The 18,894-nt window shown below is 46.8% G+C and overlaps 2 protein-coding genes across 2 annotated transcripts in view; both read left to right on the top strand.

The window, feature by feature from the left end:
- The window catches only part of Tmem242 (transmembrane protein 242), a 29,070-nt gene extending 11,548 nt beyond the window's left edge, over nucleotides 1-17,522 (top strand). Inside the window, exon 4 of the mRNA XM_021149728.2 lies at nucleotides 16,915-17,522. Coding sequence (XP_021005387.1) covers nucleotides 16,915-17,013 — 99 coding nt within the window. The 3' untranslated portion in view covers nucleotides 17,014-17,522. The remainder of the gene's footprint in view (nucleotides 1-16,914) is intronic.
- Ldhal6b (lactate dehydrogenase A like 6B) lies at nucleotides 9,922-11,376 on the top strand. The gene has a single exon (XM_021149727.2). It carries the CDS (start codon nucleotides 10,042-10,044, stop codon nucleotides 11,188-11,190), a length of 1,149 nt encoding a protein of 382 aa, XP_021005386.1. The 5' UTR covers nucleotides 9,922-10,041; the 3' UTR covers nucleotides 11,191-11,376.
- Nucleotides 17,523-18,894: the final 1,372 nt, after the last annotated feature.

Here is an 18,894-nt window from a genome sequence, read left to right as displayed (position 1 = left end):
GTTCCTTCTGAATTATGGTTAGAAACAGCTCGAAGTTCAGCATCTATCCACCCCAATGCCTTGACCGGTGCTGAGCCAGCATGGACAGCTTGATGTCCATATGACTTCGAGGTTCCTTCTGAATTGTGGTTGAATTGTGGTAGTTTATTGTTTGAGTATGATCGAGGCAATATTTCATCGCAGAAGCTTTACTAGCGGGGACGGGGGTAGTTGGGAAAGCCTTCCCTGTAGGTTCCTGGTTCCCTCTTTAAACCAGCTGTTGCTCGTGATTCCAGGAGACAGGGCATTCAGCCCTGGCAGGTACACACTGGGCCAGTGTGATTAGACTGTTACTAGGACAGGTGGCTTAGCAAATAGCTGAGAGAAATACTATCTTAAGTGGAAACCTCCTGTTTGTGCAGGAAAGCAAATCTGTTTGTTATTGGCATGTTACTCATGTAGTGACATGTTAAATTTGTCACTAGTGCCCTTTATTGTTTACTAGTTGGGATTAACTGGGGGTCCAAGGACTTCTGAAGAGGTTTAGCTTATTTACAGCTAGACCTCTCTCTCTCTCACTCTCAGAAGGTGAAACGTTAGCTATCCCACTATTTCTTAGTTGCTGTAGTTATAACTACAAGGGACTGTGGGTATGCTCAACCTGTGGTGTGGCCCTGTGTTGTGCCTGGAGTCACCACCAGTTAGCATTACTGAGTGTGAGAAGGTGTGGAATCGTTTATATTACATCACATGTCTACGGACAGGATTGTACAGGCGCTCCCTCCTAGTCCAGAGGTCGTAGGCTCACCTCTCCACCATTGTCTCTGCTCTTGAAAGAGGCTAGGCTTCTCTAGTGCCGTGTATAGAATGTTCATGATGCCTGCTGGAGTGAGAACTTATCATTTACAGCTGTGGCCTTTGTAGGAGCTGGAGTGTAATAAAATCCAGGAGTGAACACCTCTCTGTTAGAGATTTAATTTTAAATCACTGGGTAAATGGAGATTTAACTTTGTTACTTTTTTAACTATTGAAAAAGGAGGAATTTGCCTTTGTATTACCAGTCGATCAGTCAGCTACCTGTTACTGTACCGAAGTATCTAAGGTCATGAATGGCCTCGGGGAAAGATTCTTCAGCCTCCAGTTTTGGAAGTCACAGACTGACTGAGCGACCTGGGGCTGTGAATGCAAGCAGTGGCTGGCGTCAGGGTGGAGCAGACGGCTCACATCACTAGTTAAGGAACAGAGAGCAAGACCCGCACAGTCCATGTCCCAAATGATCCCTCTCAGCCTCTTCCTGACCTCCCCCACAAGGCCCTCTCCCCAAGGTTCCCACCGTTGATTAGCACCACTCTGAGGCCAAGTTTTGAGCATGTGGACCTCTGGGGAACCGTCATAATCCAAATTTCAGATAAATGTATGTGTGTGTTTATACTAAAATGTGTAGAGCCTGTAATTTTTAAAAGGTAATTTATAATTTTTTCTTTAGCTACTCATTATTAAAAAGATGCCTATGGAAAAGTACAGCAGAACTCCCCCTGAGTTCTGATCACTGGTCAGAGCAGGGACTTTTCTTTCAGGCCTACTCTCTCTGTCTGAGGAGCACATATAGAAGTGCTCCAACTTGGATGTACTACTCTGGGATGTCTTTTCGCTGAACAGTCGTGGGGCCAACTTCCCACAGCAGAGTGCATAAATCTTCATCACTTTTAATGACTCCGTGCGACTCCATTACATAGTATAATCTACTTAATTAGCCCCTGCCATTGGGACCAACTTTTCACTATTAAATATTATAATGAACCTGTTGGGCATACATCTTATTGCACTTTTCTTGATTAAGACAACTGTCATGGGACCCTGTTATAGCTGTCTTGTATGAGGCTATGCCAGTGCCTGGCAAATACAGAAGTGGATGCTCACAGTCATCTATAAGATGGAACACAGGGCCCCCAATGNAGGAGCTAGAGAAAGTACCCANCCAAGGAGCTAAAGGGGTCTGCAACCCTATAGTGGAACAGCAATATGAACTAACCAGTACCCCCAGAACTCATGTCTCTAGCTGCATATGTAGCAAAAGATGGCCTAGTCGGTCATCACGGGGAAGAGAGGCCCCTTGGTATTGCAAACTTTATATGCCCCAGTACAGGGGAACACCAGGGCCAAGAAGTGGGTGGGTAGAGGAGGAGGGTGGGGGGAGGGTATAGGGAACTTTTGGGATAGCATTTGAAATGTATATAAAGAAAATATCTAATAAAAAATAAATAAAATTTAAAAAGAAAGAAAACTGTCATAGAGATGGAAGATGTTAATGTTGAAGCAAGGATATTTTAAAATGTTTCTTTGATATGTGTTGCCAGGGAGCTGTGTAGAAAAGTCGAGAAGGTAAAGACGCACACAGTTCCCTGGCCACTGGGGGCTTCTGTTTCTCTGAAGTGTTTGCCAGTCTGCTGGATGTTAAACTGGATGTCTCTGGCTGTGAAGGTTTACCTGGAGATAGTTGTATCTAATATCTTGTGACATTCCCCAGATCCTGTCCCGTTTCCTTTTCTGATGGTGGTTGTTACTCTCCCCAGAGTCCAGCACTCTTCTCTTTAAAGGTCAAAGTTAAGTGTGTGAATGCAGCATATTGTAACTGTGTTCAGAAGTGGGCATTTGACTCTATCCTGAGAGACTCTGGGAACTGGTGCTTCTCTGCTAGGATATAGAGGATGTACTCTGTTACAGGACTGATTGGCCCAGCCTAGCCAGCTGGCACACACCTGTTAGTGCAATATTGAGAGGCAGGGGCAGAAGGATGGGGAGTTTGAGGTCAGCCTGGGCTATGTAGGTTTCAGCAGCGTGGGCTATAGAGCAAGACTGTCTCAAAAACCAAACAAACAACCAAAAACAAATAACCAAAAAGTATTTTCTGCAGTTATTTTTTATAACTGCTTCTAGGTAGGGGTGTGTGTGTGTCTGTCTGTCTGTCTGTTTGTGTATATCTGTATGTTTACACATACATATATAATTGACTTTATTTACTTATTTTTGAGACATACTTTTTATGTTAGCATGTTAGGTTACTTCTAACCCTGATAGCCACTGTGAGGGCCTTTACTAAGTACAGAGAGTACTCTTCGCTAATTTTCATTTTCATCAATATTTACTAGTGTGTCTTATTAAAACATGGGGTGTCCATCTCACAGTGCCTCTTATTAGAACATGGGGTGTCCATCTCACAGTGTCCCTTATTAGAACATGGGGTGTCTATCCAGTGTTTCTTATTAGAACATGGGGTGTCTATCCAATGTTTCTTATTAGAACATGGGTCCATCTCACAGTGCCTCTTAGAGTATATTTATCCCTACTTTATTTCATTTATGCATCTAAATGAAACAGCTGACCCATATTTAAGTAAAACTGTGGAAAGGCTTGCACGTTTTAACTTTGAAGGTGTCAAGGAAGGGAAGTAGGCTTTTAAGTGCTGCTTGTCTCACTGGTTCAGCTAAAGGTTAAAAGCAAGTCTGAGTTTCCTAGCAGATTGTTTAATGGCAGCCATTCTGGAGTAGCCTAATCTAATGCTCTGCCCCCAGGAAAGAGCCAGTTTCCTGTTCTGATTTCCACTCCTCCTCCCTCCCTCCTCCTGACAGTGTTTGCTGGAGCTCAGAGCAGAGTCATCATGACCTGGCAGCCTTTCTTCTGTCAGCCTAGCCCACTGAGGAATATTTTCCTGGAATCATTTAAAAGTGAATTGGAAATAGCACGGTGCATCAGCTAGTCAGCTCAAGTCTGAGGTGACAAGAACATCTCTGTCACCCTTATTTCCTATTCCACTGCGGCAGCACTAATGGCCTAACTTGCACTGGGGAGAGACATTTGATGTAAATGTGGAAGAGCAATTTGATGAGAGAGGGCCTGGTTCCTGTGGTCTTGTTCAGTGTGAAGTAGGAGATAATGACCTGAATATGTCGTTTTTAACCTAGGGAGAGGAGAATCAGTTCTTTGGGCACATTTCCAAACTACTTCTTTAAAAAACCCACCAATTTCCTTTTATAACTAAAATTTGTTCTCAAAGTATTTTATAAAGTGGAAGTGTGCATCAGTTGAGGGGAGAGATAAGTGGTACCCTAAGAGCCTTGGTGTTCAGAGGCCCCACACAAGCCAGGCTTTGTCACCTCCATAGTCCCACATGCGCTGACTTCACCTGTTTGGGGTTTTGTCTTTCCTTTGTCCTGGTCACTGAGCTAACAGCTCACATGAGCAGAAAGAGTTGACACCGCTGCCTTCCCTTAAGTGGCATTTTCAAAGCCACCTCTTATTGATTAGTCTCTAACAAATGGGTAACATTCCAGAGCATTACATATGTTGATAGATTTCTATATAATTATCATCAGTTGTACACAGAAAATGAAGTGTTCTCTGAAATTGAGTTCTCCCAACTAAAAGACTTCCAGAATATGTAAGAAACTGTGTGTGTGGATGTGTGTGGTGTCTAGAAGTCAATGTTAGGCAACCTCCTTCATCTTCTTCTTCTTACTTTCTGAGTCAGGGTCTCTCTTTCAGCCTTGCTGATTGGGCTAGACTGTGGCCAGCAAGCCCCAGATCTCCTCCCAAGCCTGGGGCTGCACGTCCACCCTACCTCACCAGCCTTTAAATGGGCGCTGGGATCAGCTTAGGTTCATGCTCATTTATTTATGTGTATGCTATTCCTGGTGACATCGCACGCATCTATAATCCCAGAACTTGGGAGAAATCTCTAGTCTGAAGGCCAGCCTGAGCTACAGAAGGAAACCCTGTTTCAAAAATAAACAAACTCTTCATGGCCTGCAGTTGCTTTCATTCTGAGAATTGGGCTGGGTGTGACTTGGCCTCTCGTGAGAACTGTTGCAGTTGTCCGAGAGAGTCTGGGTTTTGATGGTGCGTTTGTTTCTCTTCCCTTGATTCTCGCCAGGCTGCTCCTAGCAGCTCTGTTCACTTCTGCACCAGTGCCACAGTACTGGGTACCAGTGCTGCCTATGGCCCTTCCCTAGGCCCCCATCTTTTCCTCTTCAGGGTCTAGCTGCTAGGTGACCTCACTCCCACCTTGTGCTGCAGGCTCAGGCCCAGTGGACTGGGCACTGGACTCGGATATACACAGGTGTCCTGTGTGCTTCCTTCTCACTGACCTGTCATTTATTCCCAACCTGCAACCTACTCTTTGGTCACACTCCCCCTGAATGGCAGCATCCACAAAGCTGCCCGGAAACAAAGCCAGCTTGCCATTCATAAGTACATCTCATCATGTTCTGTCATTTCCCCGGATCTTACCTGTCCTCCACTCTGCAGCCTTTCCATCTGAGGCCACTTCTTCCCACAGGGCAATCATAAGAGCTGCTGTGCTCTCTGTCCCTTGCTGCAGCCCTCTGTGCTACTACTGGGATGCTCGAGCACTCTGTCTGTATCTGAACCACATTAAGAGGAGCAGCCCGTGTCTGTTCCCTCCCCACCACCACTGCCACCACCATGTCGTCTTCCCAAAGACTCAGCTGCTGGCATCTCAGTCCCTCCTCTTGCTGGCTGTCTTTCTGCTGCAGCACTCGCAGATATGCTCAGGTTACTCCAACTATGAAATCCACTCTTTGGGTAGTCACTTCTCCTCGAGCTAGCAGCCTATTGACTGCATCCCCAATCAAAATGATTCCTGAAAAAGCTGCCTGTGATTGCTGGCTCCACTCCTGCCACCCCACTGTCCCCATCCCCACCCAGCTTCTTTCCCTAGCAGTGCGCTGAAGTTATCCAGGTCACCCTCCATGACATTTGACACAACTGACCCTCCTCTTTGAGGAGGACCTCCCTTGGCTGGCCCCTCCTCCGGCTTGCCTGTACTGTCATGGCTTGACACCCAGGTCTCATCCCTGTCTCTCCTTATCCGCTCAGCTCCCTCATCTAGACCCTGGCATTTAAAGCAATTCAGCCATCTAGTGCTGTCCAAACATAGCTCCAGACCCTCAGATTTGCCTCCCCGATATATTTGGCCACCTTCACCTCCTTGTCTCATAACGTGTCTGGTGACAGCACACCCCAGCCTGAATGCTTGGGTTCTTTTGGGCTCTCTCTCTCTAATCTTCTCCAATTAGGAAATGCCTTCATTGCCTCATCTCCCAGTTGAAATCAAAAGCCCAGGGATTTGTCTCATTTCCCGTGTCTCTTCTAACCCATGAACTGCCCTGCGCTGCTCATGAGCCCTATTGCCGAGCATGGCCCTGCCCCTCTCCGCCCCTCTCCGCCCCTCTCCACCCGTGGTCATCTTCTGCTTGTGCAGTGACAAGCTTCCTGTCCAGTCTCCGGGCCTTGCCTTTATTTCCCCCACATGGCAGCCAGAGATCTTTTTAAAATGTAAGTCAGATGGATCATGCCCTTCCTTCATTTAAAACCCTTCTATGGCTTCCTGTTAAAAGGGTTAATGATGGAGACCCGCTACCTCTCTGACCACACCCAGACCCACCACAGTTGGCTGCCCAGCCCCAGCCGCTGCTCCTCAGTGCTGCCCGGTTACGTGGTACTGCAGTGCCTGCCGGGCTTCTTAGCTTTTCCACCTAGAAACAGTTTACATGGCCCTGGCTACACAGGAACATAAAAGAGTTATGCAAATCAGAGTTGGACTGCTAATAAAGCCTTTTCTGTTTCGTGGTTAATCTGAGTTGCTTTTTCACATTAAATCAAAAATTATGAATATAATGATGCAAAAAAAAATGTGATTTGGAGAATTTATCAGAGGAGTGGACCAGTTCGGTTTTTCAGTGTTTAATTCTGTAACAGAGGGATCCAGGGGAGAGGTTGGTTCTGAGTGCTTTCTGGGGAAATTCTCTACCTATACCTGTGTTCTACTTAGAAGGCCTGACTCTGACAGAGGGAAACACTTCTAGGCGCTAATGTTTGTAAAGACCCTCACTTGAGGACCACTTTAGTCAGTGAACAACACAATTAGATTTTTAACTAATTAAAAAAAAAAAGCCTACACTTTTCATGTTATGGATTTCAAACTACAAAGCAAGCTTCAGACTGAGTTCTAGAGAGAGAGCCTTCCCTGCGGGAGCAGCAGCCACTCCAGGCCAGCCTCCAAGGACGCTGGCCCCGCCCCCTTAGCAACCCTGGGTTCCACATTGAGGATTTCCTCTGCTGACTGTTGTCATGTTTTCTCACATTTTAAATAGTTTTGAAGGATTAAAATATTCTCTCTGCCACCAAGTATTTGTTCTGTTGTGTGTCCAGTACTGTGGGTGTGGTATGTGTGTGATGTGTGTGTGTTGCTGCTGTCTCAGGTTGAATGTGGCTGAGGTTCGAGAAAGGCCTAACTAGGAAAAGTAGTTAAGATGCCCTTAGTCCTTTTGTAGCTTTTTCTTTTCTTTAAATTTCTTTATTAGCCTTCCAAACAGCCCCTAAGGGACCAAGCCTTCCCACTCTATTTGCTTCTCCCCTGAGAGTCCCAGCATGTCCCATGGACCTGGCTGGCCTACCTCGTGTCTGGAGTCCCTTACTGACCCTTTTCCTCCATAAGTACTTACTGTCCCTGTCCCTGTCCCCGGATATGCTCTAGAGGACAGGAGTGTGCTGATAAATCCAGTGAGTTCTCTCTGGCATATCTGTAGTATTTTACATTTAGCTGTTTATAACACATCATGTAATGGGCTACAAAGCGCATTGCTTATGCAGGGGTTTTAAAACCTAGCTTGGCTTGAAGGACTGAGAGAGGTCTGCAGTAGGATGGTGTTGCTAGACTCTGAAGAAATTGAAAAGGAAGGTTCCATAGGTGGCCGGGAGAGTCCAGGTGGAGTGAGTGAAGACGGCAGCGTGGCGGCAAGTGTGGACAGTCTGGATACATGCTGCTGCTCCTGATTCCCGACTTTTGTCTCCTAAGAGATGTAAACAAAAGCACCAAGGAACCATCCTGACTCAACTGTAACATTACATTTCATTTTTAATAGATAGTCTGAATTAGGTCTCACCTGAAAGGAGTAACGAGCCACCTAAGATGGAAGGCCGGTAGGCACTAACCGGCAACATCTTTCTGTGTGCGTCCTTGAGTAGTCCTGCATCCGCTCAGGGCCCTGGGCATTTCCCTGTGTCCATGCTTGCCTTCTTAGTGGGAGACTTGCTGTAAATAAAAAGCTGCTTTGTTTGGGGTTTTCTTTATTTTACAATGTTGTCATTTTCCACTCTCCAAATTGATTTAGTTGTGACTGAGGGGAAGGCTGAAGAGACATCTGCCATAGGGATTGTGTTTCTGAAGAGGCTCGGTCTCTAGAAAGAAAATGACTGTGGACAGAAGCCGCAGTCCAGCAGAGAGTCTTTGTGCCCTTGCATCTCACACTGGAGAGCACTCATCCTGAAAAACAGCTTGACTGGTCAGGAGAGTCATTCCAGAAAGGAGGTGGGGACAGCTGTCAGGCTGAACCTCTCAAGTGGGAAGTGGAACAAAGAAGCAGGACCATGTGGGCCATTTTACAAGGCCCCTCTAAATGCTGCCCACCATTCAATGCAGGTGGGGGGTACATTTTTTCCTTTTAAATTCCGGTTTTAGACAGCTTGCTGCCATAAATCTGATTGTCAGTGTGGAGGGAATTTAACTGTGTTAAACCATGTGTCATGGTGGCTGTTTCCTCCAGGCAGCCCTTCTGGCTTGAAACCACGGAACACCATCAGCAAATCACAAGGCTAAAGGCCCTGCTGACAATGTCCCCGCTTCCCTGCTGGGACCTGCTTTCCTGGCTGCAGTCCAGCAGCGGAGGAAAAAGTTCCTCTTCAGGTCTATAAAATACTTTTTTTTTCTGCCAGGGCTCAACATCCTAAAACTGAGAAATTACAAACGATAAAAGGGATACCTGACCCTGGGCCCATCATTTGGAAGAGCTGAGTGTTCATCACGTGGGCAGAGTTGTTAGTGGAGAGAAAATGCCATCATGTGTACCAGGGCTTTTGTAGTTTATTAGGTTTTCATAAAAGTGTAACATTTACATCTTGTCAGAATTTGAAATTAGTTCACAAGACTGTCCCGACGCACAGACGAGATAAGATCCACCCATGCCAGGTTTGCCAGGTAACTGTTTCACTACTTCAGGAAGAATCTAACCATCGGCTAAAGGTTAAAGCGTCATTTCAAAGACACCTTCATTCTTTTTTTTTTTTTTTTTTTTTTTTTTTTTTTTTGGTTTTTCGAGACAGGGTTTCTCTATAGAGGGTTAAGGGCCATCTTTTTCCGTAAGAAATTGGAGGGCTTAGGGAAAGATTATTGTTTTGATTTGTGTGGGTATATATATAAATTTGTTTATGTGAATGTGTGTGAGAGACCATGGAATTTATGTTACCATGTGGACTATGTGCTCACAGAGGCTATCCAATGTCTCTGAAGTTGGAGCTAAAGACAATTGTGAGCCACCTGATGTGGGGGTCTTGAGAAAACAACCTGGGTTCTCTACAGGGCACTAGGTGCTCTGGTTAATTTGCATGCAATCGCAGGCTTTCCTTTGGCAGGAGAAAGAAGGGGCGTGCTCTTCCGGTGTAGACCAGATTGCCCCTCCTTCCTGCTGCCTTTCACCGGTATGCACCACGGTTAGGATACTGATAAAAATCCTTCCTACAACGATTCTCCTGCTGGATACACCGAACCAAGAGCCCATTTCTCCAGCCAGACTGCCTCTTGGCAGACAGCACAGCCCTCCTTGTTGTGGTTCAAGGTTTTAGCCTCATTTTCATCTCGAGTTGCCAAAACCAATCTTCTTGCTATGTACCCTAAGAACAGCAAACAAATAATTCCAGGGTTCTGGGTTGGGCTTTATATATCAATAGTAAAGAATATGGGTTTGTAAAACAAACTACAGTATGTCCTTGCTGGAAATGGAAGCGCTGTATAAAGCCATGGTGCAGGCTTGCAGTTGTAGGAGCAAGAAGACCCAGTCTGCACGCTAAGCCCATGCGGCACAGTTGGGGGACTGCGCAGCCGCAGTGGGAGGGAGGGCTGCGTCTGTACTGCCTAGCAACGGCCGGCCGTTGTGGCCTCAACTGTCTTCCTCACCCTGTTCACTTCCTCCACCTGAGTGCGCAGCCATGGCCTGGGCTACAAGCATCTTGAGAGCCAGCAGAAGAGTGAGTACAACCAGGGTAGATTTCAAGGACTTTGGCATAGCTCTATGGCCCAGTCAGGTACAGCGTGTCCCTCCCAACCGGGCCTGGTGGAGCCTCACCCCCACGTCCTCCATGGCGACCGTGAAGGGTGAACTTATCCAGCACATCAGCTCCGAAGAGCCCGTTCTCCACAACAAGATCTCCATTGTAGGAACTGGATCAGTCGGCATGGCCTGTGCCATCGGCATCATAGCGAAAGGCTTGACTGACGAGCTCGCCCTTGTTGATAATAATGAAGAAAAAATGAAGGGTGAGACGATGGATCTCCAGCACGGCAGTGTCTTCATAAAAATGCCAAATATTGTTTGCAGCAAGGACTTCCGTGTCACTGCCAACTCTGAGATAGTGATTATCACAGCGGGTGCACGGCAAGAGAAAGATGAGACACGCCTAAATTTAGTCCAGCGAAACGTAACCATCTTTAAGGCAATGGTTGCGGAAATTATCAAGCACAGCCCTCGCTGCAAAATTATTATTGTTTCCAATCCAGTGGATATCCTAACTTTTGTAACCTGGAAGTTGAGTAGGTTTCCCACAAACCGTATTATTGGAAGCGGCTGTAACCTAGATACAGCTCGTTTCCGTTACTTGCTTGGGCAGAGGCTTGGGATCCACTCTGAAAGCTGCCACGGGTGGGTCCTTGGAGAGCATGGAGACTCAAGTGTCCCTGTGTGGAGTGGTGTGAACATCGCCGGTGTGCCGCTGAGAGAGCTGAATTCAGCTATAGGAACAAACAAAGACCCCGAGAAATGGGGCGATGTCCACAAAGAAGTCATTGCCAGTGCCTATAATATTATCAAAATGAAAGGGTATACTTCCTGGGCCATTGGCCTGTCTGTAACTGATATTGCAGAGAGTATTCTGAAGAATCTCAGGAAAACGCATCCAGTTACCACCAAAATTCAAGGTCTCTATGGAATCAAAGAAGAGGTGTTCCTCAGCGTGCCTTGTATCCTGGGAGAGAGTGGCATATCTGATATCATAAAGGTAAAGCTGAGCCCTACAGAGGAGGCCCAGATGGTAAAGAGTGCAGAGACTATTTGGAAAATCCAGAAAGATATTAAGTTTTAAGTCACCCTTCTAAAGATACTGAAGACAGAAAACGCAGTGCACGGCCAAGTGTGGGGTGAAGTGGGGGTTCCGAAAGCTGGAGGGTCTCTTGTTTAGGTCTCCTGTTGTGTAGCATCCAGAGGCTGGGTGACTTTGCTTTTTCACAGTTTCTGGGTGCCAGCATTAAAGGTATTCTTGGTGTTAGAAGGACTGGTTTTTGCCTGTTGGTGTGACATGAAGGAAACGGCTAACTTTCATAAGTGTGTGTACTGCCCTAATCCATCCGCTCACATGCATAGCTGCTCACATGCATATCATTTTAGAAAGTAACTCCTACGTTTAAAAGTAAAAATGTACACAGATTTTTATGTGGTACATTTTGAGACTGCCTTCATTGTCTCGGACAGACTGCCAGCTGAACTATTAAGACATTGATAAAGGGAACAGGAAGGAAGAAGGATGGGGCTTACTGTTCTTGCAAGGATCCAGGTTAAGTTCCCAGAGCCCACATGGTACAATACATATGTGCAGCCAACACACTTAAAAATCTTTTTTTTAAGACATCATGAAATGGGGACTGCAGCTGTTTGAAAAGCAAGTGGGAGAGAAAAGTCAGGAGGGGGGGGGGGGGGGGGGGGGGGGGGGGGGGGGAGAATTGGTCCATTATTCTTGTGGAGCAGACTCAGGTTAACATCCGCCATGGTACTCGCTGTAGGAAGGACTGATTGGCTGCACAGAACAGGTACTGCCATTGGCTTGGCAAGGATACAGAGCATTCCTGGGATTGCAGTTATACAAATGAAGCCCGGCTTAGTAAAAGCCTTTGAGAACTGCTGGGAACCTGTTGTCTTGTTAAATGGAGATACTCTTACAAATGGTTCTTGCTGGGCGGGTCCTAGCAGCACCCTGCTGCTCAGTTACCTTCTGTGACGGAAGCTTCTGAAGTGTGACCTGAGACCTGGCATTTCATTCAGTAAGCCTCAGGGAGGTTGTATTTCTCAGAAACTTACATGTTCACTTTTTATTTCTTTTTTTTTTAAGATTTATTTATTTATTATATGTAAGTACACTGTAGCTGTCCTCAGATACTCCAGAAGTGGGCATCAGATTTCGTTACGGATGGTTGTGAGCCACCATGTGGTTGCTGGGATTTGAACTCGGGACCTTCGGAAGAGCAGTTGGCACTCTTAACCACTGAGCCATCTCGCCAGCCCCACTTTTTATTTCTAAGTCAGTTGTCTTCACTGAAGATTCTGGACTTTATGGGTGCGATGCAGAAATGGTTTAGGAGAAAACAAAGACACTTCTCTGCCCTTTACCTAAATAAGACTAAGAACAGCAATGCGGGAAGCCTCCGGTTAGCTTTCCTAATGCCACTGAGCAGTGCGGTACTCTGGATACCTCATCCCTGGATCCTTCATCTCCAGGCCGTCAGTGCCTGCTCGCTGAGCCAAGCCAAAGCTGATTGGTGAATATCATCAAGTAGACAGCAGACAACAATCTTCCCATTTAAAATGGATAAATGGATGGTGGGTAGGGAAGGGCGTTGATACCAGGAAGTGCTTTACTGTATAAGCATGAAGACCTGAGCTCAGTCCCCAGAGTCCCTAACATTGGGAAGAGGCAAGCAAATCTCTGGGGCTCCCTAGCAATTCACCTGTTGTACCCAGCAATCCTCAGGTCCTGGCCAGAGACCCTGCCCCAAAAACCAAGGCGGACAGCTCTCGAACGATACCTGAGGTTGGCCTCTGGCCTCCACCCACATGCATGTATACACTCATGCACATATACACACACAAAAGCATCCTCCACCTCCGTGTCTTGACAATGTAGTTCTCACTCCTACAGAATCCGTGGAGTGAAGCTGATCTCTCAGGAGGCTCCCCTCCCTGACCTAATGGCACCTTCTGCTTGCTTTGTCCCTGAGGCACCACCGAGGCCACAGGTTCCAAGATTCCCCTACAGACTGACCTAGCGAGTCGGACGTGTGTGATTAAATACCTGGATATGACCTCTTCTGTCTACCCATAAGTCACGTGGATGTCTGACTTCAAGGAGGCGAAGTATAATCCTCACCTACAGAAGCGGATGAGACTGACCATTGGTGAACACTAGTAATGTGGTCCTGGGATCACCCAGGCTAAAATGTCCAAGTGTGTGTTCTGGATTTAAATCATGTTCGAAAGGCTTAGGGGCACTTTGTCATTGTAGTCACTGTAGTTCACAGAACCAGAGTGGCCATGGGAGAGTCCTGGGTATCAGTAGGCAGCCGGCCACTTAGCAAGTTACCCCTTCAGCTCTGGTTTCTCCTGTGTTGGGTGGTGGACATCATTTCTGCCATGTAGCATTGTGAAGATTATTCCCAGTGCTTTGGTACCTAACACATAGCCAACTGCAAACGGACGGCACTCTTCCCATTCAGATAACACGTTCACAAACTTGCTGTGCTTTCCAGCTGCTGTTGGCATCCTGGGGACTGTATACAGAAGTCCAATTACCAGATGCTTAAACCACCCTGGCCCCTTTACCAGAGGCATCTCTGGGTTTCTCAGTAGAGCCTATAATAAGGGCAGATGCTCCTGAACGCACAATAATAATAAAAAATAATAATAATAAAATAAACTCAGCTTTTAGTGCCAACAACTGCCTATTAGAGTTCTGTAAGGATTTATGAGATTAGAGATAATCTTATCAGTCAAAATGGTTTTCAGTTTCTTCTTCCACAGCACAGACATGCCTTGGTAGTGTGGGGCAGCACCCATGTACACAGTGCAGAGAGCAGACACAGCCATGCAGTCAGACCTGTCTCACATCTGGGATGAGGACCCTGCACCCAGCTGTCTATAGAAGGGACTAGAGCACTTGTCACACTCAGTGTTGAGGGGCGAATGATAAATATGGCAGCACCGGGAACAGGCTCTCTAAGCCACGTCACTGGCTGTTCTCACCCCTGGTGTTCTGGCTACCCAGCCCTGAGGAAGCTACTGGGAGGTTAGTGGGAGCTTTATTAGAGGCACAATCTCAGTTCTAGTCTAACATCTAAGTAGCAGTTAGCCCTAGCTCCCTGAGTGTCCGATAGATTACTTGTAATAATTTTCCAGTTGTCTGTGGCACCGCACTTGAGCATTGTAACATTACAACAGTGCTTGCACATGAGAGAAGCAGGAATTCAGGACAAGGCCCCAGGAGAGGTAGACTCTTTTCTCCAGGGAATACCGTTTATACAGGGCACCCCCCACACCAAAGTCTCCAGGAAACAGCCTGGAGCTGCACACAGAGGCCCTGCCTAGAAGGGTCACCCTGCAACCCATAGCGTGGAAATTTCCTCTCTGGTCAAAGGAACAAGGGAAGCTCGAGCTCCATGGAGGACATGCGGTTTTGCTTTGGGGAAGTGTGGCCAGAATGAGCCTTCACCAACTTCTGGGCAGGGGAAAGTGCTGTGCGGTAGCTGTGAGCTATGCTCAGTATATTTATGTCCAGAGTTAATGTGCTCAGTCTTCAAATCTTTCAAGGGCATCTTTAAACAGGAATAACCCATTGACCTTCGCAGCATGACCTTCACTGACACATATTCGATATAGATACATATTCGATACAGAAATGGTTCATGCGGGGAATCCTATGGAGCCCCATGTTTGAAGCAGCTTGAGAACCTGTTTATTGCATAATTGTGGACTCTGGGTTTCCATCTCCACAGCGTGAGGGCACAGGGCCCTGTCCTGAGCGTCCCGCATCTGAGTCTGTATCCTGACTGCTACTGGCTGCTTGTCAATTGTGATTCCTTCCAGTGACTTATGTATGACCTCAGGAACAAATAGTAATATAATACTTGAGGATTGGAAGGCGACAATCAGGTGAATAGAGCGGCTCCCACCTCTCATCTCCCCACCCCCCACCTCCCAGGGTACTTTCTAGCCTCTCTCTTCCTAGCAGCTGACCAGGGGTATCACTGATGGTAGACCACGGAAACAAGCATGCTCCTACTTATGCTAGACAGTCCAATACAACACAAGTTGTAAATGACAGAAGCCAGAAAGACAAAAGGAACAGCAGACTGCACACCGTGCCCAGGCAAGCATTGGGTTTCAACTCTGAACACCTATGCAGATATAGATCTATAGATACAATGGGTTGTAAATGGAATGCTTGACACGGCTCTCTATGTGAATCCTGGATAGTCAGCTTCTGAGCTACCCCTGCCTGCCACCAATGGCAAACAGTAGTCACAGCAACTGTGACCACAAAAGAAACTCCTCCCAGTTCTAGTCCCTCTCCAGGGACTACTGCTAGTGGAGAACGTCTCATATAGGCTCATCAAAGTCCAGTCCAGACAAAGCGCTCGGGAGACGATGCCCATGTGTATACTCAAGATCGCGTCTGGCTGGCAGGTTTCTGTGAGCAGGGGTTATCATGTTTGTCTAACACAAGAAAGAGACGGGGAAATAGGGTGTTATTGAGGCTCGATGGTAGAGTGGTTGTCTAGCTATGCAAAGATTAGCAAATGGGTGTAGGGAATCCAGACAGCTTACCTACAGATTCCATAAAATAGTGAAAATGATCACACCAAATAGCATGTAACTATAAAGCCACGCTTTTAGTAAACATGCCATGGTGTTTACATCCATGCGAGCTTAGCATCTGGAATACAGCACACACATCTGGATAACACTGCAGTCAGTGGTCACGGCCTTCCCAGACTGAGTACTCACCGTGCGTCAGGGGCTGCACTTTGTGCGCACGCCTCACTGTGTTCCTGCAGCTCTTCAGGAAGGTAATTACTGTCCTTCCTGCATGTATAGGTGCTGGGAAGAGAGGAAACGGGACAGGGGTGGGGCTTTGAGCAGAGGTCTGTCTGACACTGGAGTCCTGTCACCAAATATATGATTTGGAGACTCGGAACTAGTCTAGAATTTACAAATACTGAAAAATATGTAAACCCTGAGTTTGGCAACAGGGTAAAGACTTAGCCTCCATTTGAAGTGAATACATATCAAGAAAAAGTACCCATGTCTCCAATAGCCGCTCCCAGAAAGGTGGTGCTGCTGGAGAGTCCTGGGAACTTTGTGAACCTGCTCAGCACCTGAGTCCAGAGAAGCATGTGATGGGGTCAGCCTGGACCATTATCCTGCTACTGAAAACTCTGCATGGCAGCATCACGTACTGAGTGTGCGCCTAGAAATCCTCTCCCACGTCAGCAATTCATGCCACGCAGCTCAACACTACATGGTGTGACCTCCCTGTCTTCTCCTTGACTCTGGCTCAAATGGCCTTTCACTGACAAACTCTCAGTGTAGGTTTTCCACCCTGGGTCATAAGAAGATTCTAGAATGTCTGTCATCAGGTTTTTCTCTCTCCTGTCCCTCCCTCCAGCTCTAAAACTCTGACTTTGAATGGCCTGAGTTTAATCATGTGTTTAGATGGACAGACATTTTACTGCCCACTACATCTTTATAAATGAAGGCCACTGTGCATCCCATTCTTCCCATACATGTCCTGGGGCATGTCGATTTAGACATGCTGCCTTCTAGACCAAGGGCAACGTTGTCTGTTACGTAGTTGCTGGATTCACACTGGGAAGAACTGGTGGTGTGTTTCTGAATGTGGTCCTCAGCATCCCTGGTCTGTCATTTGCTCTGCATTCATGAGGGGTGGGGTGTCTCCACTCAGTGAAGATGCTGCCTTGTGGGGCTTCGTCTGTTCCTCCCTCCTCCTGACATTTGATGTTTTGTTTTGTTTTTCTTCCAGATGAAGGACTTTCGAAGTAAGATGCAATCCATATTCCCACCAATTCCCAAGAACCGAGAGTCAGCCGAGGAGTGGGAGGAAGTCCTAAAGTGGAAATGACACAGCACGGGCGACTCCGGAGCAACGGCTGCAGGAATGGCAGCTTTGGAAACACCATGTCTGAGAAAGACTGGGGTGACTCCTCTCTAGGAACACGTGCCGATGGCCGGCAAACCCACAGGCCACAGCATCACCGTGGCTGTGGCTGTGGCACACGGTCGGAATGTTTTTCTAAAGTTAAGACAACAATTGAATTATCTAGAAGTTCTCCTCGAGAAGGGATCGGGAGGAAATGTTTTTGTTTAGAACAATAAACCATGTTTCATAGTCACAAAAAAAGGGGGGGGGGGAGCTGGAGAGATCCCCATGGCTAAGAGCTCACACTGCTCTCGCGAGGACCTCAGTTCGTTTTCCAGCCCCGTCCCTCTTTTGGGTGCCTCACCACCATCTGTGCCTGAGACTCCAGGGGAATCTGAAGTCTTGCCTGGAATATGTGCACACCTGCCCTCACGTGTATCTACAGCCACAAAAGAATATACAATTAAAAACTAAAAATCTTTTTTTGAGAAGCCAGCGGGGGTCGGGGGGAGGGGGTGTATGTCTCTGCGTGTAACAGTAGTAGAGAAGAGCTCATGAATTTGAAAGTGGGTAAGGGTAGACACTGGGGTAGCTGGAGTGTGGAGAGGAAGGTGTGTAAATAGTGGAAATGCAGTACCCACATGTGAAATTCTCAAAAAAAAATTTAAGGAACAAAAAATATAAGCAGACTCCTAACAGCATATATACCTCAGTTTATCTAATTGCATGAATTTTTAAGACCTATCTTATCTGCATATGACTAAGAATTTGAAAGGTAGTTTCTATTGGCCAGCCTCCAAGGAAGTGAACCCAGTCCTTGAAAGGGGTGCCACTTGTCCTAGACAGTCTGACTCGAAGCTAGCACACATGTGCTGAGGGCCTCCCTCAAAGGACTTGCAAATTCTACACACAGGATAAAAAGCCAGAAACAGTCGGGGCCAACTCAGAAGAGAAGATGTGGGCTGAAATAGCAACAGTGACATCCTAGCTATAAAATGTGCTCTGTGGGGAAAGATTGGTTCCAAGTCCCTGTACCCTATCTGAGTTTGTAGTTTTGTCTCCACAGTGAAAGTAAATACAATGTAATTGCCACATATCTAAATATATTTTTATCAATTATTTATTTACATTTCAATTATCACCCTTCTTGGACCCTCTTCCACAAGCCCCTTTCCCCTTCTCCTCTAAGAGGGTGCTCCCCTGCCCACCCACTCCCACCTCACCCCTCTAGCATCCTCCTTTGCTGGGGCATCAAGCCTTCACAGGACCAAGGGCCTCCCCTCCCACTGAGGCCGGACAAGGCAATCCTCTCCTACATATGTAGCAGGAACCAAGGACCAGCCTATGTATGCTCTTTAGTTGGTGGCTTAGTTCCTGGGAGCTCTGAGGGGTCCAGTTAGTTGATATTGTTGTCTTCCTATGGGGTTGCCATCCCCTTCAGCTCCTTAGTACTTCCCCTAACTCCTTCATTGAGATTCCCGACCTCAGTCCAATGGTTGGCTGTAAGTATCTGCATCTGTCTCAGGTGCTTGTAGAGCCTCTAAGAGGACAGCCATGTCAGGCTTCTGTCTGCAAGAACATGTTGGCATCAGCAATCACCGTGTTGGGGTTTGGTGTCTGCGCAGGGGATGAATCCTAAGTTGGGGCCATCTCTGGATGGCCTTTCCTTCAATCTCTGCTCCATTTTTTTGTCCCTGTATTTCTTTTAGACAGGAACAATTCTGAGTGAGGTAACCCAGACCCAAAAGGACATACATGGTATGTACTCACTGATAAGTGGATATTAGCCAAAAAGTTCAGAATGCCCATGATACAACTCACAGACCATATGAAGCTCAACAAGAAGGAAGGCCCAAGTGTGGA

This window comes from Mus caroli, chromosome 17 (assembly GCF_900094665.2).
Source record: "Mus caroli chromosome 17, CAROLI_EIJ_v1.1, whole genome shotgun sequence".
Taxonomy (NCBI): Eukaryota; Metazoa; Chordata; class Mammalia; order Rodentia; family Muridae; genus Mus; species Mus caroli.
This window is presented reverse-complemented; position numbering and strand designations above follow the sequence as displayed.

Bases quoted from the DNA above. Each gene is read 5' to 3' on its own strand.
- Ldhal6b (XM_021149727.2), top strand. From the start codon at position 10,042: ATGGCCTGGGCTACAAGCATCTTGAGAGCCAGCAGAAGAGTGAGTACA.